At 41.3% G+C, this 25946-nt stretch overlaps 1 protein-coding gene across 1 annotated transcript in view; it reads left to right on the top strand.

Annotated features, from left to right (window-relative positions):
- Positions 1 to 25946, top strand: part of ZNF106 (zinc finger protein 106) — a 60744-nt gene that overhangs the window by 7028 nt on the left and 27770 nt on the right. The window contains exons 2-5 of the mRNA XM_056134265.1: positions 5159 to 5241; positions 10953 to 11014; positions 17925 to 18125; positions 21940 to 24120. Coding sequence (XP_055990240.1) covers positions 5188 to 5241; positions 10953 to 11014; positions 17925 to 18125; positions 21940 to 24120 — 2498 coding nt within the window. The 5' untranslated portion in view covers positions 5159 to 5187. The remainder of the gene's footprint in view (positions 1 to 5158; positions 5242 to 10952; positions 11015 to 17924; positions 18126 to 21939; positions 24121 to 25946) is intronic.

Below are 25946 nucleotides of genomic sequence, written 5' to 3'. Positions count from 1 at the left end.
CGGTCCTCCCATTGTTCGATTTGCTCCAGCGGACCCAGTAACGTCTCCATCGTGAGACTTGTTGTTACTGTGTTTGGCATATCCAATACGTCATGGGTAGCTTGCCAGGTTCTGCCGTGTGGGCGAGATACTCTGGGTACCCTACTGGGCTCTCCGAGAGGGGCGGAGGAATTGAACTTGGGTCGGCCATGTTGGCTGCGTGCAAGGCGAACGCCCTACCACTGTGCTATAGCTCCTAATATGGTTTGCTTAGAATTATCTGAGCCTAGAACCAAACTTTATAGATACTCATTTTCTTAGAACATAGTTATATAAATAAGTGTTTGCTTTCAGAAAGTTAGGAAATTAGACAGTAGGGAGTTGGTGAGAGGTGCCAGGAATCCAACCCTGGGCCTCGTATATATGAAACATTTGCTTGCTGTACCTCTGAGCTACATCCTGGTCTATTCATAATGTTTCTATAATATAACAATATAATAAACAATGTAGCAATGTATCCAAGATGTGGATATAAAAAAATAACAAACAAAAATAACATTAGTCTGCTTGTCACTTCACATAGTCTTACATAGTTTAATGTACCCAAATGTTTCTCTGTTGAAATACATGTAATTTTATGATAAATTGCTGTTTAGCTACAATTAGCAGTTTATATTAATATTTTAAATTCCATTAGGTATGTTAACGCTGAAACTTTGTTTCAGGCAGGATTAGGAGGTATTATAAAATATGATAAAAGAGGATATAAAATACATTGTGATAGTGGGGAAATTCACAGCTGGCCATACTTGTGATTATAATCTCTTATTCTTGGTGTGAATAAATATTTCCATAGTAAAATATATTAAGAAGCGAAGCGGGTATTGAGTCTTATGGGCCGAGAACTGTTATAGAGAAGGAACAGGATTTGAGAGGAATATACAACTAAGGAACTATTACCTAGTCTGGGAGCTTTTGTGGCTCTTCTTCAGCATCTGACACTTGGACTGAGATTCAAAGAGTAAGTAGTTAGCTAGATGAAAGAACTAAAACATTTCAAGGACAGGGACCAGCATGAAAGTGTCATGTGGGAGGGACGTATGTGGGAAGAAATGAAAACCTTGCTTTGTTGGGAGCTTAGAGAGCTGGGGGTGGGGGTGCGGACGGGGGAGTTTTTCTACACAGTATTCAGATCTGTACTCCTTGTTTGTTTTGGGACCAAACCTGGTGCTGCTCAGGGATGCTGGAGTGCTGGGGATCAAACCCAGGTTGGCTGCGTTTGATGGAAGACAAGCATCTTCCCTGCTGTACTATCACCTCCAGCCCCTCCTATCTGTGTTGTTATATAGTACATACCAGCAGTGGGCATAGTTAGTGGACATTGTAAGATCTGTTGATTTTTTTTGTCTTTTTTTCCTTTTTTTGCTCTTTAATAGAGCCTGGCAAGCTCCCCATGGCATATTTGATATGCCAAAAACAGTAACAAGTCTCACAATGGAGACGTTACTGGTGCCCGCTCTAGCAAATCTATGAACACTGGGAAGATAGTGATACAGTGCTACCTTAATAGATTCCCCCAAAGGGCTTTTAACTATAAGGACTGTGGCATAAGGCATGAGCAGGTATGGGAAAGACTTTTCCAGTGTCTAGTTGAGGGGATCATAGAAATGCATGCTTAGATGGAGGTACCACGGAATTGAAGTTAACTGGAATCCTGAGCCACCTGGTGAAAAAACAGCTGCCATGAAGGGTAACCCAGAACCTGTTGATCTTGTCACTAAATATAAGACCTCCCCCTCCCAGTACTCCACTATGGGAGTAAAGGATTCTTCTTTTTTTTTTCCTGGAGGGGAGGGTATCACATCAGTGATGCTTGGGGGTAACTCCTGAACTCTGCACTCATGAATTACTCCTGGTGGTGCTTAGGGGACCACTTGGGATGCTGGAAATTGAACCCAGGATGGCCACATGCAGGGCAAGCACCCTCTGTCCTGCTCCTGAAGATGCTTCTTTGACCTGCTCTACCTTCTTGAGCATTGTCTGAGTTAGGTTAATAAGTCCAGTTCTTTTATGACTCTATTGGCAGAACCTCCTGCAGAGAGCAGTGATTAACAGAAATTAAAACAACTAAAATCACTGGAGAGTGACCACAGACAAGCAGATTTTGGAAGGAAATTGACACATAAGGACCTGAATTGATTAAGGTGGTTTCTTGTTTTTATGGCCCAATATGTGCTAGGTATGAGAGGTTAAAATACCACCGGTGACCTCTTATTCTCTGAGGAACTAAAAGTTAAAGCTCACAGCGACCATTCTTTCCTCCAACAGTTGTTGGAAAGTGAAAGAAGAAATCTGGAAAGTACATACTGAAAGAAGCATCAAACCCTTTGAATAACTTCTACTCAGATCTTGACAGATGGGTGAGCTGTCTGTGTGAGCTGTCGGGTTTCAAGACGTTCAGCAGAGAGTAAAAGAAGTCAATGGAGATTTCATCTGCCCAAAATTATAGGTTGAGTCAAACTAGCTACCTGCTAAAAGAAAAATAAATAAGAACCATCGCTGAAGAGGAATATGTTGGAATCTAAAGACTCTACAACATGACATTATATTTAGGGTTATTGTATTCCAAGGTTACCTAATTAAGCAAAAGATCAGGAAAATCTAACTAAACCTCAAACTAAAAGATAACCCTACAGAGATGGACCTTAGAAAGCTTGTATGGTGAATTAATTGGAAAAGGATTTAAAATAACGATGTTAGTAAAGGAATGTTCTCATGAATGTCCAGCAGGAGACTGTAGAACTGAAGTTATAGTGAAGGGACTAGAGATATTGTAGAGCAGATAGGGTGCCCACCTTGCATGTGGTCAGCCCAGATTCAATCCCCTGAACCCTCTGTGGTCCTCCATGCCCCTCCAGGTATAATGCCTGAACCAGGAGTAAAACATGAGAACTACAGGTGTGACAACACACCCCTCCAAAAAAAAGAAAGAGTGAGCTTCTCTGCTTGGCTAGTTGGTCTCCTAGGGACTCCTTAATTGGCTGGTTTGCACAACCCAGGCCCCTTATCCAGTGTGTGTCATATGATTGCTACTGGGTCAGCCGAAGGCTCAGGTCATTTCCCTTGGTCACTCCTTGAAACTTGGGCTTCTCATAGCATGGTGATTGGGTTCTAACTGTTCAAATATACAAAGATAAAAATTGCAAGATTTCAGGGGGTGGAGCAATAACACAGTGAGTAGGGCTTTTGCCTTGCATGCGGCCGACTTGGGTTTGATTCCCAGCATCCCATATGGTCCCCCAAGCACTGCCAGGAGTAATTCCTGAGTGCTTGAGCTAGGAGTAACCCTTGAGTATCACCAGGTGTGACCCAACAACAACAACAACAAAGATTGCAGGATTTTAAAAAGCATCTTTCTTACACTTATAATTGGTAAAGGTAAAGGTAAAGGCCCTCCCGTTGATCGTTGATTTTCTCGAGCGGGCCCAGTAACGTCTCCATTGGAGACTTTGTTGTTACTGTGTCTGGCATATCGAATACTCTCGGTAGCTTGCCGGGCTCTCCGAGAGGGGCGGAGGAATCGAACTCGGGTCGGCCATGTTGGCCGCTTGTAAGGCGAACGCCCTACCTGCTGTGCTATCGCTCCAGCCCACTTATAATTAATTTTGTTTTTTTTGGGGGGGGGCTTGGGGGGAAGTCACACCTGGCTTTTCTCAGGGCCTTACTCCTAGCACTCCAAGGGTCACTCCTGCCCGTGCTTCGGGGGCGTTAGATTGCTGGGGACCCAAACTGGGCGTCCTACATGCAAAGCACGTGCTCCATCATGTTGAGCTGTCTTTAGAGGCTTGTTGTCAAAAAATCACACGGTCACTTTCACCACATTTTATTTGTCAAAATGTGTTACAGAGGAGGAAAAGTGGACTCTGCTTTTTAATGGGTAGTGACAAGATTATTTTGGGAGGTAATGTTAGGACTATCCATGGAAACCGTTTTCTACAATGCTTTTTTTAAAAAATTTTTATTAGTGAGACACCATGAGGTACAGTTGTAGACTTAAAAATTTTTGTGCTTGGGTTTCAATTATACAATGATCAAGTACCCATCCCTCCACCAGTGCCCATTTCCCACCACCACAAACAATCCCAGTATCCCTCCCACCCCCTGTCCCCCCATCCCACCCTTCCTCTGGCAGGGCATTCCCTTTTGTTCTCTCTTTCCTCTTGGGTGTTGTGGTTTTCAAAAGAGGCTACAATACTTTTATTTTTAAAATTTTATTTTAGTTTGGCTTTTGGGCCACATCTGGCAATGCTTAGGGGTTACTCCTGGCTCTGCACTCAGGAATCAGTCCTTCAGTGCTCAGGGGACCTTATGGGATGCCTGAGATCAAACCTAGGAAAGCTGCATGCAAGACAAGCACCCTACACACTGTACTATCCCTCCAGCCCTCCAAGGTGCTTTTAAAAAAAAATTTAAGCAAGTTAGTAAGGGGTGCAGAAGAAGTGGGTGGTGGTGGGGTGCGTGAAGCACACAAGTTCATTGTTCTCTAGAAGATCTGTGATGAAACAGTCCCTAGTGAAAATGAGACAATGAGCCATGAAAACCAGAAGGACATCTTAAGTATAAAAATACAGAGAGAAAGAACAGAATGTACTGAATGTACAGGGTGGGAGAGTCCCTGGTGAGAAATGAATAGCAAGGAGAGACTGTGGACATGGCAAAGGACTTTGGATTTCCGTGACACGAGACTATTAGAAGAATCTGAGCGAAGGCGATACGTGCTGTGATTTAAAATTTTAAATATCCTGTCCTGGGAAATCCTAGGCTGTTTTGAGAATAGACTGTCAAAGGACAGGAGTGGAAATAGGGAGTCCAATCAGCTGGCCTATACTTTCTGAGATGATTGCTGTGGTCATCTTGTTAGGAAGGTGTTAGGATGGGAGTGTAAAGGTGGGACTGTCAGGATTTGCTGATGTGGGTAGAGGTGTGCTATGAAAGTGGAATCCAAAAACCCAAATTTCATGCCTTTTACCCTGGGCACTTAGAAAAATGGGAAGACTTTGCCCAGAGGGATAGGGCAGAGATGAAGGAGATGCAAGATTTGAATTTGGTGGCTGTATTATGATTAATCTATGATAATTTGGGTGGCAAAAGGTTGCTAAATGTCACTTCCTCCTTCCAGGTGTGACGAGTGCTTCAGATCTGATCACTATGGTACGAGAACGAAAATGCATATTGTGCAACACTGTGTACAGCTCAAAAAAGGTAAAGCTATAAGAAGGGTGGAACCTGAGGCTTTGTGACTGATTGCCTTTTCAGGCATCATATGGAATTTGAGGATGGGTAACTTTACATATTTAATAGTTTTTTTTCCTTTGGCTGGGTTGGTGTGTTTGAACCAGACAGTGCTCAGGAACTGCTCCCAGGACTGTTCAGGGCCATGAGGTTTTGGGACTTGAATGCATACAAGGCATGCAAGGGCTTCGGCCCCTGTAATATCTATCCCCCAAGTCGGAGAGGGGAAACAGAGTTAAACAATATTTTCTACAATTTTTAATTTTTAGTCTCATTCTAAGTTTTTTTGGAAATGATTGCTTCACAAAGCCATTAACTATCTTAGTAAACCTCTATCCAGAATTTGAAGGTAAGAGAGATAGTTAAGAGAAACTTAGGAGTTAGAGAGATAGTACAGCAGGCAGGGTTCTTGCCTTGTACATGACTGACTTGGGTTTGATCCCCAGAACCCCATATGGTCCCCGGAAGCCCACCAGGAGTGATCCCTGAGTACAGAGCCAAGAGCAAGACCTGGAGCACCACTGGGTTTCACCCCAACTCACCTCCCCACCCCCCAAAAAAAGAAATTTAGCCAGTTACATATAGAGAGAATATATGAAATTTAGTTAGTAGTCAGTTACATATATATGTATATATATATGTGTGTGTGTGTATATATATATATATATATTCATACGGGCTGGAGCCATAGCACAGTGATAGGGTGTTTGCCTTGTGCGCAGCCGGCCTGGCCGAGCCGGGTTCGATTCCTCCACCCCTCTCGGAGAGCCCGGCAAGCTATCGAGAGTATCTCGTCTGCACGGTGAAGCCTGACAAGCTACCTGTGATATATTTGATATGCCAAACACAGTAATAGTAAGTCTCACAATGGAGATGTTACTGGGCCCGCTCGAGCAAATTGATGAACAACGGGAGGACCGTGACCGTGATATATTCATACACACGCGCGCACGCGCACACACACACACACACACACACACACACACACACACACACACATATACAGAGAGAGAGCAAGAGGGAGAGGGAGAGAGAATATGATTTATAGTTCAGGTTATTTTCTGTTATACAAGCTTCTGATTAGGGATGCATTTGTTGACATAAACATGCTTTTTTATGTTTTTCCTGTGCCTATGTTTGAGAAATTGTCCGAGGTGACCACAAGGTGGGGATGTTGCTCGATGCAAACTAGACCTTTAAAGGAATTACAAACAACCTGTGTTGTATCTTGGGGAAATTGACTAATTTGTTTCACGTTTTGCTAGTTCTTGATATTGTCCTTTATTTTCAAAATAGTGCTGCTAGTTTTTTAATACTTGAGAATATTTTTCCTTTATATTTTCAAGAATTTTTGATTGTCAACTGGGAAGTCAGAACTGTGGAAGTTACCCTGAGCCAGGATATTATAATGTCAGGGATGTCTAAGTGGACCTTGCAAGAAGTCTGGGTCTGGGGGTTCTAAAATAAATGGAGAGGGGCTAGGGAGGTGGCTCAGAGGACTGGAGCACAGTCTGTGTGCGAGAGCCTTGGTGCAGCATGGTCTCTTGAGCACGACTGGGTGTGACTCAAAATAAGATAACAAACAAATACTGTCTTCCCGTTGTTCATCGATTTGGTCGAGCGGGCCCAGTAATGTCTCCATTTTGAGACTCATTGTTACTGTGTTTGGCATATCGAATACATCACGGGTAGCTTGCCAGGCTTTGCCGTGCCGGTGAGATACTCTCGGTAGCTTGCTGGGCTCTCCGAGAGGGGTGGAGGAATCGAACCTGGCTTGGCCAGGCTGCCTGCGTGCAAGGCAAATGCCCTGCCGCTGTGCTAAGTGAAATTAAATGGAGAAGAGCTACGTTAGGTGGAAGAATATGTACAAAGCACAGTTATATGACATCATTTAAAAGTCCTAGGATTCAGTTAAAAAGGCTCTTCTGGTTAAAACTGTTTCATCTGGAAGTTGTGGGACAGCAATTCAGTTTTACAATTTAAGTGAAGAACAAGGGTAAACAGTGTTAAATGCTAGGCTGAGGGGTTCAGTTATGATTCATCCAGTGGTGTTGAGTGAAGTATGTTTTTCTTTTCCTTTGGAGATTTCTGTTAGTGCTGGGGAAAAATCAGTTGAAATTTCAGAATCATGAAATAACATCTGTTTTTTTGCAGAAGTAAAAAAACTGCTCTTTAAAAAAAAAGAAACCACTCTTATGGTTATGAAAATTGTCTAGGCTAGAGTTTAATAAAAAGCCACCATTCCTCTCAGAGAGCCTGGCAAGCTACCGAGAGTATCCTGCCCGCACAGCAGTGCCTGGGAAGCTACCTGTGGCGTACTCGATATGCCAAAAATAGTAGCAATGATGGTCCTTATTCCCCGACCCTGAAAGAGCCCCCAATATGCCATCGGGCTATACTAGCATGTGACGGGGACGAATGGAGATGTTACTGGTGCTCACTCAAGCAAATCAATGAACAACGGGGAAATAGTGATAGTGATAGAGTTTAATACACATTTTCAATAAATAGAAATTTCTTTTTCTTTTTTCTCTCTCTTTTTTTATTTTTGGGTCACACCCAGAAATGTTCAGGGGTCACTCCTGGCTCTGCACTCAGGAATTACTCCTGGCAGTGCTTGGGGGACCATATGGGATGCCGGGGATCAAACCCGGGTTGGCCGCGTGCAAGGCAAACGCCCTACCCACTGTGCTATTGCTCCGGCCCCCTTTTTTCTCTTTTTTTTTTTTTTTTTTGCTTTTTGGGTCACCCCTGGCAGTGCACAGGGGTCACTCCTGGCTTTGCACTCAGGAATTACTGCTGGCAGTGCTTGGGGGACCATATGGGATGCCGGGGATCGAACCCGGGTCGGCCACGTGCAAGGCAAATGCCCTACCTGCTGTGCTATCGCTCGAGCCCCTAAACAGAAATTTCTTATGGCTATTTTCAGACTACATGGAAATGGGAAGTTGAGTCGGTATAAGATTGGGAGGTAGGCAGTCAGAGGCGGGGGCAGGCAATCAGGGTAGAGTAGCTTTGCATGAAACAGCTTACAACTTTACTAGATTTTTCTCTTGGCATTTTTTCTGCTCTGATTTAAAACATGGTTACTTTTGTCTTTTTTTTTTTTTTTCTGTGCTGGGGATTGAACCCAAGGCCTCATATATTCAAGGCAAGTTATCTGCTGCTACCTCCCCAGACCCCAAATATTTTAATTATGAAAATTTTTCAAATTTGTTCAGCCACTAAATCCGTTTTCCCTCATGTCCTCCTCCCTCCACTCCACTCCTTTAAAAAAAATCATAATGCTAAAAAAATCAGTGCTGGGGCTAGAGAGATACATAGTGGGTAGGGCGTTTGCCTTGCATGCAGCCGACCTGGGTTCGATTCCCAGCATCCCATATGGTCCCCTGAGATCCGCCAGGAGTGATTCCTGAGTGCAGAGCCAGGAGGAACCCCTGAGCATCGCCGGGTGTGACTCAAAAAGCAAAAAAAAAAAAAAAAAAAAAGAAAAGAAAAGAAAATCAGTAGTGCTTACAGTGTGATAATGGTATATGAAGCATGGTCTATGGGTTGAGATCTGCCAGGGATTAGAGTTTCAGTTCACTATTTGTTTATCCTTGTTTACCAGAGAGCAGTATTGTGAATATTTTTGACATCAACCCTTTAATACCTGAACCTGTTCTTGGCACATTGTAAGCAGCTAGCAGATATCAGGGAAGAAAACAATGACTTTCTTTGAATTCTGTGTCTTTAGGATATTACTCAGAGTTTCCAGTTTAAGTGAGTAAATATTTCAGGGAACAGTTAGGGTAGTATTCAGCACTCAGAGTAATCTTTTCATTACCTATGTAAGGAGCCATTCTGTGTTCCAGCAAGATACAGACATAGGCTTGACTGTGACAAAGGCTAGAGACTCAGAGGTTTGAATTTTTGAGGGATTTTGTATACGTCAATTCCCAAGTATTTATGGATTTGTGTGGCCATGTGCATGTTTGTTTATTTTTGTTTGCTATTGTTGTGAAGCCTACTCCTGTGAGAGCGGAAGGGCCTCTAGGCCTGCACCCTCTTGTGCTCAGGGGACTGTGCAGTGTCCTGGTGTAAACTTGGTCGCACATTCTGCTATTTGGGCCATATGCCCAGCTTCGCACTTAATATTTTAAGTGGAAACTCTTGCCACAGATGTTACTTCTTTTCCGTTAATGTTGGGATGAAGGAAGAAATGAACCAAGTCAATTATTTATTTATTTATTTTTGCATTTTGGGTGACACCTGGCAATGCACAGGGGTTACTCCTGGCTCTGCACTCAGGAATTACTCCTGGCGGTGCTCGGGGGACCATATGGGATGTTGGGAATTGAACACGGGTCGGCCACATGCAAGGCAAATGCCCTACCTGCTGTGCTATCCCTCCTGCCCCTAATTTTTAAATTTTTTTTTTATTAGAATTTGATTATTTGAAGATAGGTGAGGAAGCAGTGAAAATGAAGGCAAGATTGAGCTGCTGTGTTTGGAACTTTTTTTGCTTTTTTTTTTGTGGAGCAAGATAATTTTTATTGAAAATTATCTAGACTTGAGAAGACATTTTAAGAATAAGTTGTTATATTTGTAACAAAGAATTTGTTGAGACTTGAGAAGGCATTTTAAGAAGAGAAGTTGTTATATTTGTAACTTCTCTAGAATTGATGTCTCCATCTGCTCATCCAGCAAGTATTGATGCCTTTATGCCAGGTTTTCACTAAGACTTGAGTCAGTGTTCCAGTTTACTCCAGAGAAATTCTCAGTCAAGTGGGCCAAGAGTGCATTGTTACCTGCGTTATTCAGTTTTAGCTTTTTGTGATTTAGTTACCTGTAGCTAGAAATAATCCAATATTACCTATAATAAGGTATTTTGTGAGAGAAAAATCACATTCACTAAAGTTTTGTTCATTTGTTTTGGATTTTATTTGTAAGCTTGTTTTGGGGCCAGAAATTCTCAGCGGCTATTCCTGGCTCTGCACTCAGGAATCACTCCTGGCTGTGCTCAGGGGACCATAGAGGATGCTGGGAATCGAACCCTGGTCAGCCATGTGCAAGGCAAATGCCCTATCCACTGTACAGTCTCTCTGACTCACATTCACACAATTTTTATTATGATATATTGTTATGATTGATTTTATTGTTGTTAATCGCTACTGCACTTAATGTATACTACTATGTATGTATAAGAAATAAACAATAGATGGAGGATTCAGTTCTGAGTTTTCAGCATCCACAGCGCCTACAAGCAAAAGCGCGCTGTGCTTTCAGTCCCCGCCACTGCTATTAGGCGAGTCTGCTGTTTGGAGTAAAGTAGATGAATGGTTGAGAATTCGTGTTGTTCTTTAAAAATCCGACTTAGGCAATTCCTACATTGGAATAAAATTTAACCTACAAAATTTTGTTTTTATTCTTTTGCTTCTAGATTTAACTTTCTCAACTTTTTTTTGGTATTTCTTATATAATTTCTTTTTCTCAAAATAAAATGTCAGTGCTATAAGTTGGTATTTCCTTTACAATCTTTTTCCAAAATAAAATGTCAGAACTACAAGGCAAGAGTTACTAGGTAAGGAACTGACTTTGGTATTGAATTGAAGGAGGAGTTTGAATTCCAATTGTTGACTGAGGAATTTCCCTCCCAAAGTAATCCCCCGAGTTTTAATTTGCTTTCTTTAATTTTGAAGGAGATGGACGAACACATGCGGAGCATGTTGCATCACAGGGAACTTGAAAACCTGAAGGGCAGGTATGGGAACTGCTGTCTTCCATGAGCTTGTGAGTGTGGGGGGAGCTGAGTGCTGATGGTGCCTGTCAGCTTACTTGATAGTAATCATCTTACATGAATGTTGTTTTGTGGCATAGAATTGTCTTCATAGCAAGGAAGTAGTTTTTTTTTATTTTTTGGCATTCCAAAGGGATGTTTTATGCATCTCAGATGTGTGGAAGTCATGAAACCTCTAGCAAATAGGTTATAATGAAAAGATGGATTGATGTATATTAGCTCTTTTGCTGGTAAGCTTTTATGTTCCTATACCAGTCTTGCAACTGATCTATTTCACATTATTGCCTCAGCGGTGTTGCAAGATACTGCCTGCTCTAAACTTCCTTTGTTGCTAGGATGGTCTTTGCAGTCCAGCTTCTGCTACATAGCCCTGATTCTCATTAGTGTAAAGAAAATCAAAAGCGTGCTGCGCTTCAATCCCCAGCACTGCATCGAGTCTTCCGACTACCTTCAGGTGATCTCTGAGCACAGAACCAGGAGGAAATCCTGACCTGTGCCAGTCGTGGCTTGTAAAAACAAACACAAGAAATGAGCTCTTCCTAAACTAAAATATAAGATACTTTACATTTTATATAAAATCAGTGCATCTCCATAGGAGAGAAACCCATTTTATTCCATGGCTCTTGGTGTATTTTACTCTACTGCTCAGGGGTTAAGGGCCTGCCACCTTGCAGTGGCAGACCCTGGTTCAAAGCCCTGTACCACATATGGTCTTCCTGGCACTGCTGAAAATGCTTGTTGCATTCCAAGGTCACTTTTTCTATTTTTCTTTTTTTCCCCCAAGATTTGGGGCCATGCTCAGTGTGCTTAGGAACTTCTTGTGGCTTTGTGCTCAGGGGACTGTATAGTGCCAAGGATGAAAACCACGTCTTCTGCATGTTAAACGTGTGCTCAACCTCTTGAACTATCTGGTCTCTATTTCAAGATAACTGATCAGTTATTTAAAGCATTTATAAAATGCAAATTTTGTGCTCAGGAAAAAACTCAGGTAAAGGATTAGTTTGTATGGTTTGCATGTCAGAGGCCTGGGTTTGATCCCTGGTACTGTTGGGTATGACCCCCAAAACCAAAATATCAAAAAGCCAACAAATTGATTACTTACAATTCATGTTCATAGTTAATACAGAATTATAAAAAGAGTTTTAGAAAAGTCCTTTCCTTCTTCTAAATCTTATACCTCTCTTAAAGCAAAGTTAACAGTCTGGGGTCTGTCCTATTCAAACCTCTTTTTGTCTGCATATGTAGATTTATATTGGTGTGCACAAAGTTTGTTTTGATTTACTAATATAGCCAAATTCACTTGCCTTATTATGTTTTGTTCTGTAACTTGTTTTCACTTTTTCTCCCGCGTATTAATTATGGAGACTTTTTTCCCCCTCAGTTACTGGAGCATAATCAAGTAATAAAGATCTGAGCTGACAGTACAGATGTCTGTTTTAGCACTATAAACCCTCTCGTTTTAAGGGAGTACTGTAGTACTTATTTTTTGTGGGAGACTCCCTTGTAGTGATGGCCAAGAGCCTAGTGTTACAGGGGAGAAAGTGTGATACTGGGATGAAAGCTAAGGCCCAGCACTCCAGCGTTTGAGCCATTTGAGCCATCTCCCAGCCCCTTGTCAGTATTTGCTTTGTCCTATACTAGAAACAGTGTTAACAAGTTTTATATTATTTCCTGATGAATTATAAGGGAGAAGTAAAGCAGGTAGTGAAGGAAAACAGCTGGCAAAATTATGCCAAAACCAAACAAAAATTTTTAAAAGCATTTACAGACTTGGAATGTTAATTATGGTGCTAAGCAGTCATCATCACTAGAAACAAAATAATTAGAAGTCATTATTTTCTTATTCTCTTTGTGATTATTTTCTTTGCATTTTATGTTTAATTACTGACTTTCTAATGTTAAGACTTCGTTTCACTTTATATCTCTATCACTATAAACTTTCGTTGTGTTTGAGAAAGTAAACTGCTTATTTTTAAAGTATCGGAATGTAAAATAATAAGTTGCATCTCTTACTTGGTTCATAATTGTGGACATCTGGAGCATTTCCTTATTTTTTCCCTAGTGTATTTGATCTGATGTGTAGCCTATAAATAGTTTTTGTTGATAGATGTTATTAAAAAGGCACAAACATCAAACAGCTGTTATGGTGTTGTTAGTGTGCAAGCTTAATAAAGAAAAGCTTATGGATAAAATATCTCAAGGCTTTGCATTTCATACATGAGAGGAGGTTGTGTGGTAACAGGATGAAGCTAATTTGGACCCTTAAGCACTAAGAAATTGTTTCCTTTATTAGTCAAGAAGTAAAGTAGTACTTTTCCCCAACAATCATTTTAAATATGTGTGCAGTGCTAATTTATCTACTATTGATGATCATTACATTATTGATTGCTATTAGATTTTTAGGATGTATCATTTACCAAACGCTGCGTGTTGAGAAGAATGAATGTAAATAAAGCATGTAGAATTGGTCCCATGGTGTCTCCAGAATTGTTTGGCTTCTCAAAACTTGAACCTACTGGCTTTTCCTCTTTTTTCCCTCTGTTTTAATTTTAATTTTTTAAAAATTTTAGTCTCTATGGTTTACAATCTTTCTCGGGCACTCGTATCTCTTAAAAGAGAGGAATGGTTTACAATGCTATTAATGGTGGTGCTTCATGCATAGAACATTCTGTACCCCAGCCTGTCCGTGTCCGCTTCCCTTCACTACTGACTGTTCTTTCCTTTCATGAATGTGAATGTTCTTTCACTTTTTGATATTTCTTAGGAATCTTACTAAAAAATATATTTTATTTATAAGGAAAATGTTAGCTATTTTCAGGTTTTGTTTCTTTGGAGGCCACTTGCCCTGTACTTAAAAGGCTTATTCCTGGTTTTGTCCTCAGGGATCACTCCTGGTGATCCTCAGGGGACTTACGGGTGCTGACAAATGAAATGGGTCGCTGTTTACAAGTGCCCAACCCCAGAATTACCTCTTTAGCTCCAAGATTTCTAATTCTTGATGTTTTTTGGCACTAATTTTTATATTGCCTGAACCCTTTGGCATAAGTTTTTTTGGGGGGTTGGGGGACAACCAGTAGTGCTCAAGCTTTACTTCTAGCTCTGTATTTGCGGGGCTGAGGGTGGCTCGAACCTGGGTAAGGCAAGTGCCGTACCCACTGTACTGTTGGTCTGGTCCTCGGGCAGGATTTCTTAGGAATTTTTTGTTTTGTTTTGGAGAATTGGAACTTCCCAAGAGGTGCTCACAAGGCCAGGGTGCCTCACCTGGTGCCACTCAACCATCTGGGCCCAGTGCTAGGTAGGACCTGAGGATGTGGAGGCCCTGCACGGTGTACCCAGTCATTTCCAGGAGCCAGCGGATGCTGAGGATTGAACCAGATGGAGTACTCGCTCTTTGATCCTCTGGAGGTGTATCTGTGTCAAATAGCTTTGGATCTATGGTGTCTTTCTTGCAAGGAAAGGAGAATGTTTTAAAAATCTGTTTTGAGGGGGCTGGAGCGATAGTACAGTGGGTAGGGCATTTGCCTTACATGTGGCTGATCTGGGTTCGATCTCTGGCATCTCATATAGTTCCCTGATCGCCGCTAGGAGTAACCCCTGAGCATCACTGGGTGTGATGCAAAAAGGGAAAAAAAAATCTGAGAGATAAGCAAGCTTTAAAAATTGAGTATATATTTTACTCATGGGAGTCCTGGGTTTGATCCCTGGTGCCTAATGGTTCCCTGAGCACTGATTCTGGGGATAACTTATGAGAACTGCCAGGTGTTGCCCCAGAACAAAAAATACACAGAAGTCACATGTGAGTGTTATGTATCCCAAATATGCTTGTGCTTTGGGGATTGCAAACTGCATTTGTGATTATTTACAAATAAATTTACGTTTTTTTTTTTTTAATAGAGTTACTGTCGTACTAGATTGCTTAATATTAGGAAAATTCACTGTGGCCTTTAGTAATGTCTTCAAAAAGAAAGGGATATTGATAGTTAGAATATGAGAAAACTTCTGTGCATTTTAGGTTTGTTTCTTTTTTATTTTTTTTTGCTTTTTTTTTTTTTTTTTTTGTCACACCTGGCGATGCACAGGGGTTACTCCTGGCTCTGCATTCAGGATTACCCCTGGCGGTGCTCAGAGGACCATATGGGATGCTGGGAATCGAACCCAGGTTGGCCGCCTGCAAGGCAAACGCCCTACCCGCTGTTCTATCACTCCAGCCCCTATGCATTTTAGTTTTAAGAGTAAAATTTAGAATTGATCTCGCTCGTACTGCAATTGGCAATGTGCAGTTTAAACTAGTTTTTAGATAAAAAGATCCAGGGCCAGGGATGTAGTCTTGCATGTGTGACACCCTGGGTTTGATCTCAGTACTCTCTTAACCCTTTTCCCCACCCTGCCCCATACACATACTGAGTCATACACATACACAATGAACTAAAACATTTCCATAGTTTTTTTTGTTTGTTTTTTTATAAATTTATTTATTGAATCTCTGGTAGAGCAGTTACGAAGCTTTCGGGTTTAAGTCTCGGTCATGATGAAACACCTGTCCCTTCACCAGTGCACATTTTCCACCACCAAAAACCCCAATATACCCGCCAACCCACACCCTCCTCCTACCTGTGTGGCAGATGGTTTCCACATTACTCTCTCTCTACTTTGATTACATTCAGTATTTTGACACCAGACCCACCATTATCATTTGTGATTTTACCCCAACATTCACATCTGCTGAAAAGGCAACATTAGACAATTTGTTTTCTATTGCTAATAATAAACATTTCCATAGTTTTTATGGTTAACAGGTCTAATATGAAAATTCAGTTGACTTGAAATTTTTATTATAGTGTATGTGTGTTCTTGGTCTATTACGGTTCTCATATACTTTGGAGACTGTCCATTGTGAATAGATTATATATGCATTTATTTTAATTTTGCTTCATTTATTTTGGGGGCCACAGTCAGCAGTATTCAGAGCTTACTCTTGGCTCTGTGCTCAGAGATCATTCCAGGTGATGCTTGAGGGCTATCTGCAATGCTGGGAACTGAAGCCTATGCAAGCAAGTCCACTATGTGGTCCCCAGATTATTTATGTTTTTATAGGTATGCCAAGAGGTGCTTGAGGGATGGTGTATATAAAACTGGGAATCAAACTCAGGACCTCACATATGCTGGGATGTCCTTTGTCACTTGATCTGTCTCTCCAGTTCTTATTATATATTTTTAACTTTCTTTTTGTTCTTTGTCACAACATAATGTTCACTTTGAATGAGATACTGTGACTTTAATTTGTTTGAGAGAGGAATATTTGCTGGAGAAAGTTGATTTTTCTTTAGATATAAGGGTCACAAGCACAGTGGGGGAAAAAAACAGAATTACATGGAGTTAGACCATTGATATTGGGATAATTGGGTAATGGTATTTTCAAGGAACTTTGTTAGAATTTATTTAAAAGAATCTTAGGTCAAAGACTATGTTCTGTTGAGAGCATTTTGTGGTTTCAAATCCCAAAAAGTGATGTTTAAATTTTCTACTTTTCTGAGATTTTATTTATTTTTTATGATTCTTGCAAAGTAAAAAGTTTTTTGTTTAATAAGCTTACTGGTGTTTTGTTACTCTGATGCTTAACCACATTGAGCTACTTTTAATATTTTAATCAAATTTCAGGTGATCTGTAACAGAAAACCATCTTCTAGTAAATGAAGTGCTTTGTTTTGAGGATCTTTTCTGGTTATGTGATGCAAAATCTTCTCTTGTCTTGAACTATGGAAAAGTGGAGTGTGTGTGTGTGTGTGTGTGTGTGTGTGTGTGTGTGTGTGTATCTGTATCTGCCTTAACAAAGACTGTCTGCCTTTCTATTTTTGATAGATTTCCATAGGAAGTGCACAAGTATTACTGGGTCAACCCAGTGATGCAAAGAACTGAGTTAGGACTATTGAGATTGTTGAATGAGTGTTACAATCCCTTCATTGTCCCTGTGGACTTGCTGTTCCAGTGTTTCTCAGCAACTGTTGCAGAGACAGCTGAAACCCATCAAGGGAGAAGCTGAACCGGCAGTTACAGTCTTACAGTCTGCCCCTGGGTTCAGTACCCGACTTCTTACACTCACCAAAGAAAAAAAAACAATTTCCTTTCTAAACTTAAATCCTAGCTTTGCTTTTCTGTATACTCCAGCATTTCTGAAATTTGAGAAAAACCATTTGTCTAATGCAGCTGTCAGCTTCCTACAACTGAAATGCTTTCCATTCCCTCTTCCCTTTAAAATAAGCCCTCCTAAAGCCGTTTGTGGATCAGATGTATCACCCGACTAAAAAAGTTTGCTGAGACTATTTCTATCATTTGTCCTGGGGTCCGGAATCTTCACATTCTGGGCAGAGTTCCAGTCTTTTCTGTTTAGTTACTGGATCAGGATTGGTTATGCCGCCTCCTATTTTCTCCACCCCTCAGTTTTCATTGGAAGAAAGCTCTTGGGCCCCAGGTTAAATGTAAGCGCTGTTACCAGGCTTTCTGAGTGCAGTTGGCACCATGGGTGTGCTTCAGGGCAACTTCTGTTTGCTCTGAGCCCCCTGCCCTGCCTCCCCTTTCACCATGTTTCCTCTGGCAAGATTTTAAGTACAGCAATTCAAGAAGATTTCTCCTCCTAAACTACATTATTCTGAAGTGTTTTGCCTCTTGATTGCTGGAAAAGAATCTTACATTCATTTCAAAAGTCACCTTTGAAAAAACGTATTGAAAGTGATGAAAGGAGCATTGAAATCGGCGATCACTAATTTCTCACTGTGCCTACCTGTGCAGTGTCTTTCAGAGGAAACTATTACAGATCTGGTGAGCGTGCCATGCCAGTGGGGAGCATTGATTGTCCTTCATCTCCCTCTTTCCCTAGGGATAGTAGTCATGAGTGCCGAGTGTGCGGGGTCACAGAAGTGGGTCTTTCCGCATATGCAAAGCACATCTCTGGCCAGTTGCACAAAGATAACGTTGATGCCCAGGAAAGAAAAGATGATGGAAAGGGAGAAGAAGAGGAAGAAGAATATTTTGACAAGGAACTCGTTCAATTAATAAAACAAAGGAAAGAACAAAGTCGGTGAGTAATGATTTTTGTTTTCCAAAAGCCTGTCAGAAACAGAACACAAGAATACATTTTCCACTTTCACATTCTCAACCTGTAGTTCAAACTAACCTGTGTTGCAAAGTTAAGTTGAAGTTGCAGTCTTATGAATACAGGACAGTGGAATATTTTCTTGAACCGGGTACTCTACTTAGAAAAAGAGAGAACTGTGTTATCCCAGCATTCAAACTAGCTATCACTATTACATAGCTGAATGTTTTACCACATTGAGGGCTATGTTTAGAACTTCCTGTTGATTCCAATTTTTTTTTTGAATGCCAATAGTTTGTATTTAGTATCCACATTTTCTGGCGTAAGGAGCATTGGCATAGTGCTTCAACCAAATTTGATTTATCTTTTAAAAGTTTATTATTTAGTGCTTTAGTAGATATTGAATAAATAAATGCATATTTTACGTTTGACATTGTCAAGATCATCTGAATTTTCGTGCTTATACTACACAGTTGTATGCCTATGTCTTTAACTTAGGTATTAGTTTTTTCAAATTTTACCATATTGATTTATGGCCTACCAGTGATGAATAAAAGAAACATGGAATTATGAGGTGAAGTTCACATTTCAAGTTTAAGTCATTATAGAAGCATTTCAAATTCTAAAATTTTAAGACTCGAATCTATTACTTCATCTTACTTCATTTTTAGTGGTAAAGTGAAGCTTTAAATATCAATGAGAAGAAAATAGTTTTTATGACTGCTAGAATTTTTTTGAACAAGTCCTGAAAGACTTTTTTTATAGTCTTAAAATATCAGTAGCAACATGGTTCTTCAATCATTTTTTGACCTTCAAATGACACTCTCACTGCTTTCTGTTTATTCTTTCTCCTGTTTTGGGGGTTGGATCTTATAGGAGACCAAGTTCTATTTTTGTTCTTACACACTTGTGCCATTATTAGCTTATCTGTGCAAGTGACTAAACATTAAATCAGAATAAAGGAACTTTTCATTAAATTAGATATTTATATTAGTAGTTAATATTTTTCAAGTAGCCTAGTGTGCCTCTTTGACCAGTTTGAAAGTTATCTACTGATTTCTTTATTAGGCTTTTAATTTCTTACTTCCCCTTCATTCGCCCTCCTCCCCCATACACACCCTTCCCTTCATGAAGGTTTTTTTTTTTAATTGTTATTTCTGGATGGGGGTGTTGAGCTGCAGGTTTTTGTTTTTTTCTTAGTATTATTATTTTGGTTTTTTGAGCCACACCGAGTGATGCTCAGGGCTCACTCCTATCTCTGTACTCAGTAAATGATCTTCCTGGCACGGCTCAGGAAACCATATATGTTGCCAGGAATCAAGCCCACTTTGGCCATGAGCAAGGCAAGTGCCCTACCCGCTGTACTCTGTTTCCAGCTCCTACAATAACAGCTTTTTAAAAAAATTAATTTTAGGCAAATGGTCAAGCTCAGCTCATCCTCCTATAATAGTCCTCTGGCCTGCATGCTCAGGGGACTACCTGGGCCACACCTGGTGGTCCTGGGGTGCCATATGGTGTGGGGGAATCAGACGTGGATCTTGCACACACCCCTGACCCCTAAAAGCTTTTGTAACGTTAAGCTTAGTATTGAGTTAAGATTCAAGCAGATTTAGAGGGGAGACCCCAGCAAAAGAATTTTGTTTGTTTGTTTTTCCATTCTGTCAAGTCTTTGTCATCACGCTCTCAGCTCTAGAATCAGATTGCCTAACTTCACATCTCTCACTTACTGGGTCTGGTACTCTAGGCATGTTAACTTTTTCTGATGCTTAGTTTCCTCATCTGAAAAGTAGGCATAATGATACAGGGGTATAAAAATTAAATCTGTATGAAATGCTTGTCATGAAATGGCTGACAATTAGTACTTATTCCATTTTAGTTATTTTTTATTTTATTTTTTTTTAGCATTTGTCACATGCTAAAAACACTGTGATAGGCATGCACAGGCATTTTGTAGGGGGAAATGCTTTATCAACTATTCCTGTGATGTTTACTTTTATTTATTCATATTTCTGTGGCTCCTTGTCTAAAATAGTTCAAGCAGCTGTAGCTTCTTTATAGAAACCTCTAGCTCATGGTACTCCTTATAGCACTGAGTTTGGGCACTACTCATTGGTATTTGCTATTTTATTCTTGCTCATGACCTTATTTCCACAACTAGAGTGTAAATCCTTCACTAACAGTGGTCAAAGTTTCTCTTCACTACTGGGAAAGAGGACTCACAAGGGCTGGAGCACATACTTTGCATGTGGAAGCTGCCCCTAACCCTTCGTGATCCCCTAAGCATTACTAGGTGTAATGATCTTCCCTTCCTCTGCCACCACCACCCCAGCTCCAAAAAGGAAAAAAAAAAAAGAAAATTTTTCTCTCAGCACCGAAGTTTTGAGTATTTGTTTTATCCCATGTATAGTAATGAAAGTGATTACATGCTAAGTAAAATGTTAACATTTAAAATGGGTGAAGAAAACTGAGATGTTTAGGAAAAACCTGTAACTGGAGAAGTCACAACAGTAAAATTGACTAAACTTAAGGGTTTGGTTTTTTTTTAAAAGTTTTTGGGCACACCCAGCTGTGCTCAGGGATTACTCCTAACAGCGCTTGAAGGACTGTATATTGTGTCAGGGATTGAACCCAGACTTCCCTGGTACAAGGCAAGTGCCTTACCCATTGTACTGTCTCTCTGGTCCCCAATTTAAAATTTTTTAACCAAAACAACTAATCATAGCTATAAAATTATTCTCACTTTCAAAAACCTGCACACGGTAAACTAGTTAGTGGATGGTAGGAATCAGAACAGACCAAGTAAAACAAGAGCAAGAAAGGTAGGGCAGTGTAGATATGATATGTCAGTCTTAGGGACTGGGCTCCACCCCAGCAGCACTAACCCTTAGTGGCACTTAGTGGTCATTCTGGGCATGTTGCTATCATCCAAGGCCCTGTGCCCGGCAGGCATGTATTCCAGGCTTTTGAGCCATCTCCCAGCTCCTAAAGGAATCAACGTTTTAATGTTCAAGGGGCAATAAGAGACACAAAATAGTTTAATTTCTATACTTACAAATCATGAAATAAAAGTTTAACCTTAAAGAAAGCAACTGCTATTAGAAATAAAAGTAGGGAGCTGGAGTGATAGTACAGCAGGTAGAGCATTTGCCTTGCACGTGGCTGATGCAGGTTCTATCCCCAGCATCCCATATGGTCCCCAAGCACAGCCAGGAGTGATTCCTGAGTGCAGAGCCAGGAGTAACCTCTGTGCATTGCTGGGTGTGACCCCCCCCCCAAAAAAAAAAGGAAACCAAAGTAGACTGTAGACTATTGCATATTCTAAGTAGACATGAAAGCAAGAAAGTAGAGACAAGTTTGATATTTGATCTAGTTATCTATGGGTTTTCCCAAGTGCGGCTCATGTGGCCTGAGCACCCTGGGGTGGGTCACCTAAGCCAACCTGGTGATGCTTGGAGCTTCCAGAGCCACACTTAATGATGCTCAGGGAACTGTGATGCTGGGGATTGAACAGGAGTCAGTCACATGCAAGGCATATGCCTTCGCCCCTCTGCTTTATTACTTTGGTTTTTGGGTCATGCCTGGCAATGCTTTGGGACTATTCCTGGCTCTGTGCTCAGGGGTTGGTCCTGGCAGTGCTCGGGGAACCTCACAGTGCTGGGCATCACACCTGGGCCTTCAGCATGCAATACAGGCACACTAGTTGTTGAGCTATCTCTGTGGCCCAGTTGGATTAGGCTTTTAACGAGCAATTCTTTTAAATCACCAATAAAAAGCCATTTTTTTTTTTATCCCTTTTCAGACAAGAGGAAGCTTCCCATAGCAGTCAAGAAATAAACTCAGATGACAGGCGACCCCAAAGAAGAAGAGAAGATCGAATCCCGTACCCAGACAGAGAGAGTTACGGTCAGCCCGGCTGGCATCACCGCGGGCCTCCCCAGCGGGACTGGAAATGGGACAAAGATGGCTTTAATAACACAAGGAAAAACAGCTTTCCACATTCTTTGAGGAATAACGGTGGACCAAGAGGCTGTCCTTTGTGGCATAAGGGTGTTGCAGGAGGCCCCTCAAATTGGTTTCACAACCACAATAATTCTGGAGGTGGTTGGCATTCAAATAGTGGAACCGTAGATTGGAACCATAATGGCACAGGAAGAAATTCCAGTTGGCATTCTGAGGGAACAGGTGGCTTTTCCAGTTGGCATATGAGCAACAGTAACGGAAACTGGAAATCCAGTGCGCGTGGTACAAATAGTTGGAATTACAGTGGCCCTGGAGACAAATTTCAACCAGGGAGAAACAGAAATTCTAACTGTCAGATGGAAGACATGTCTATGCTATGGAACAATAAACCCAAGCCAAACAAATACAGTCAAGAGAGATACCATTGGCAAAGGCAAGAAAACAGCAAAGGTGGGACAGTTGCCACTTACCGAAGCCCTTCTGCAGACTTTGCAAATGATAAATTTCCTTCGGAAGACTTATTTGACTTCAGTTTTGAGCAGCGGGAAAACCAGACCACTAAACCCACAGACACCATGGCTTCCAAAATTGGTGGGAAGAACGGCAGTGTGGCAAGGGAGAAGCTCCATCGCTGGACTCCTTACCCGTCTCAGAAAACCCTGGATCTGCAGGCAGCCATGAAAGAGGTCATTAGTAAGTCAGAAGTGACAGACAAGCCTCTTTTTGATTTTAGCCTGATAACCAGGGGAACGCAAGATTCCAAAAGCGAGGACTCAACAAAAAAGGGCCCATCACTGAAATCACACAGAAAACTCAGTCCTGCATTTCTTGCGCACAAGGCCACGTCAGACCATGCTGCTTCCTCTGAGGTGGTACGAGACTGCCCCGTTAGAGAAAAACCCGAGCAACCACAAAATTTAAACAAGGCGTCATCATTAAAATCCGCACCCCTTCCCACCCCAGTGGCTAAATCAGTTCTTCCAAAGCAGAATTCAAAGAAGCCTCCCAAAAACACCAAAAAACATTCTTTTTCTCCCAAGGAGTACATGAATTCCTCAAACAAACCCATTGTGGAAGATAATCATGATTCCACCTATATATCCAAACTGCGGAGTTCATGTCCTCGTACCTTAAAAGGGAAAGAAAGTATATCTGGTGCTCAAAGGGAACTTGAGGAAAACTTAAATGCTACGTTAGAAAAAGCCAAAGATGGGCTGCCATGTCCCACATCATTGCCAAATCCTTTTCCTGGCAGCACCACCAAAAGGAACTGTGCTAAAGCAAATAGAAATGTCGAAGAGTCTGGAAAAGGTTCTTTGAAAATTGAGTTTCAGGTTCACGCAACAGAGCATGAAAGTGATGGGGAGATATCGGACCCAGAAAAGCCTGGGGCAAAAATTGGAACCCCAGTTTCTGTGACTGCAGAAGCTTTATCTTATGCCACTCCCACCACAGCTGAGAGAGAGGGTAATGATGCCAGCCTGAAAACAGCTAGAAAACGATCCACTTCTCCATGTAACTCAACGGTGCCCCAGAAAGAGCCTGAGTTACAGACGACATCCACAGCCAATCCCCACTCGGATTTGCTGTTAGACTTGAAAGCTTCTCTCGAAGATGCTCAGGTTGATGAGATGGTCAAGTCTCATGTGTCTTATGAAACAGAAGGTTTTGAGAGCACTGCTTTGGATGGAGACCTTCAAAAAGGTGAGTTGGGCCAGCCCACAGGCCCTCTCCTTCCTGAGCTAAGTAAGCTGGGCTTTCCCGCCTCGCTTCAGAGAGACCTAACCCGGCACATCAGTTTAAAAAGTAAAAGTGGAGCGCACCTTCCAGAACCAAACCTCAATAGTGCGCGACGCATCCGCAATATTAGTGGTCATCGGAAGAGCGAGACGGAGAAGGAATCTGGACTCAAGCCAACCCTCCGGCAGATTCTAAATGCCTCGCGTCGAAATGTCAACTGGGAACAGGTCATTCAGCAAGTAACCAAGAAAAAACAAGAACTAGGCAAAGGCCTACCCAGGTGTGTGTCCCTTTTCGGTATACATTTTTGTTTTAGAATTAGCCTATAAGCCCTGTCTGGAGAATTCTACTGTTACACTTAATTAAATATTTGCAAAAAATGTATCTGTTATAGATGTCTGGCTCAAATATCAAAGATTGCTCCAGGAAAAAACCTCTCAAACCCAGCATTTGGTTTATAGGGGTTGGAAAGTAACAGCATAGGAATTATATTTATAAATCTTTTTCTATCTCTAGATTTTACTAAGTGGTACAACTTTTTTTTTTTCTACCCAGGTTTTTCTTTTTTTTTTTTTATTTAATCATTTTTTTAATTAGTGAAACACCATGAGGTACATTTATAGACTTATAAATTTTTGTGCTTGGGTTTCAGTTATATAATGATCAAGTACCCATCCCTCCACCAGTGCCCATCCTCCCCCACCACGGGTCCTAGCATCCCTCCCACCCCCCATCCCCCCCCCAACCCACCCTGCCGCTGTGGCAGGGCATTCCCCCTTGTTCTCTCTCTTCTTTTGGGTACTGTGTTTTGCCAGAGAGGCATTGAGTGGCAATCATGTTTGGTCTATAGACTACTTTTAGCATGTCTCTCCCACCCTGGGAGGGTCTTCACAACACCCTTTATTTGGTGCTTTCTTCTCTATCTGAGCTTCCTTTTCACCTAGCACATGTGGCTGGCCTTCAAGTCATGGAGCAAAATTCCTGGTACTAATCTGAGCCATTCCTGGGTGTTAGTCTCCCAATTGTTGCTTTATGTTCCCCAGATGAATGCAGTCTTTCTGTGTCTATCCCGCTCTTTCTGACTCATTTCACTTAAGTGGTACAACTTTTAAGTATAACTTCTCATTACTTTTAACTTGGGCTGGAGCAATAGCACAGCGGTAGGGCGTTTGCCTTGCACGCAGCCAACATGGCCGACCCGAGTTCGATTCCTCCGCCCCTCTCGGAGAGCCCGGCAAGCTACCGAGAGTATTCGATATGCCAGACACAGTAACAACAAAGTCTCCAATGGAGACGTTACTGGGCCCGCTCGAGCAAATCGATGATCAATGGGAGGGCCTTTACCTTTACCTTTATTTTAACTTAGAGTAAAAGAATAATTATCCACCTGTGTATAATTTGAATACATTGATCACAGCATGTTTTTGCTTGAATATTTTGTAATTTTGATTATTCATCTTTCACTGGGGTACTAAACAATTCTGAATACCAAAGTAGTATTTGACACAATTTTGCTATGTAGGTGGAAACCATTATTATGCTGTATTATAATTATAGTCTTCCAAACTTAAATTCTATCCTTGCTGAAATTACTTACTTGTTGTGCTCCCTCTTCTTTTTCCATATTTTGTGTTATGGGGATTCTGAGTTTCTTCTTTTTCCCTTGGAGCAGTTCTTGCAGTGTTCAAGGATTGCCAGTACCACACCTGGCAGTGTTTGGGGTGGTGGGGCAGGGGGGGAGGGGCATTCAGTATAGGGAATTGAGCCCAAGGCCTCACCCATCAATTAATGTTCTCTGCCATTTGAAGCACATCCCTGGTCCATGGTTATAAAGTTCTTAGCATTGTGTCAGACATGTGGGAATGCTTATTAAACATTATTATTTGTTTTGGCTTTCTGAGATTGAGTAGTATTATTGGTCTGGATCTCGATATTATATAAAACCCTGAAGTTTTATTCTCTCAAATGTGTCTTCACAGTTGTGCAGAAATTGCTTATTTGGTATTTGTTATATTACAATACTGACAATCATATGTTATACCTGAAACTTTTTTTTTATTAATTAACTTTTTAAATTTTACATATTTTTAATTGAATCACCATGAA

The sequence above is a fragment of the Sorex fumeus genome, unplaced genomic scaffold (genome assembly GCF_029834395.1).
Source record: "Sorex fumeus unplaced genomic scaffold, SorFum_2.1 ptg000098l, whole genome shotgun sequence".
Lineage (NCBI taxonomy): Eukaryota > Metazoa > Chordata > Mammalia > Eulipotyphla > Soricidae > Sorex > Sorex fumeus.
Note: the sequence above shows the minus strand (reverse complement) of the source record. Positions and strands in the feature narration are given on the sequence as shown.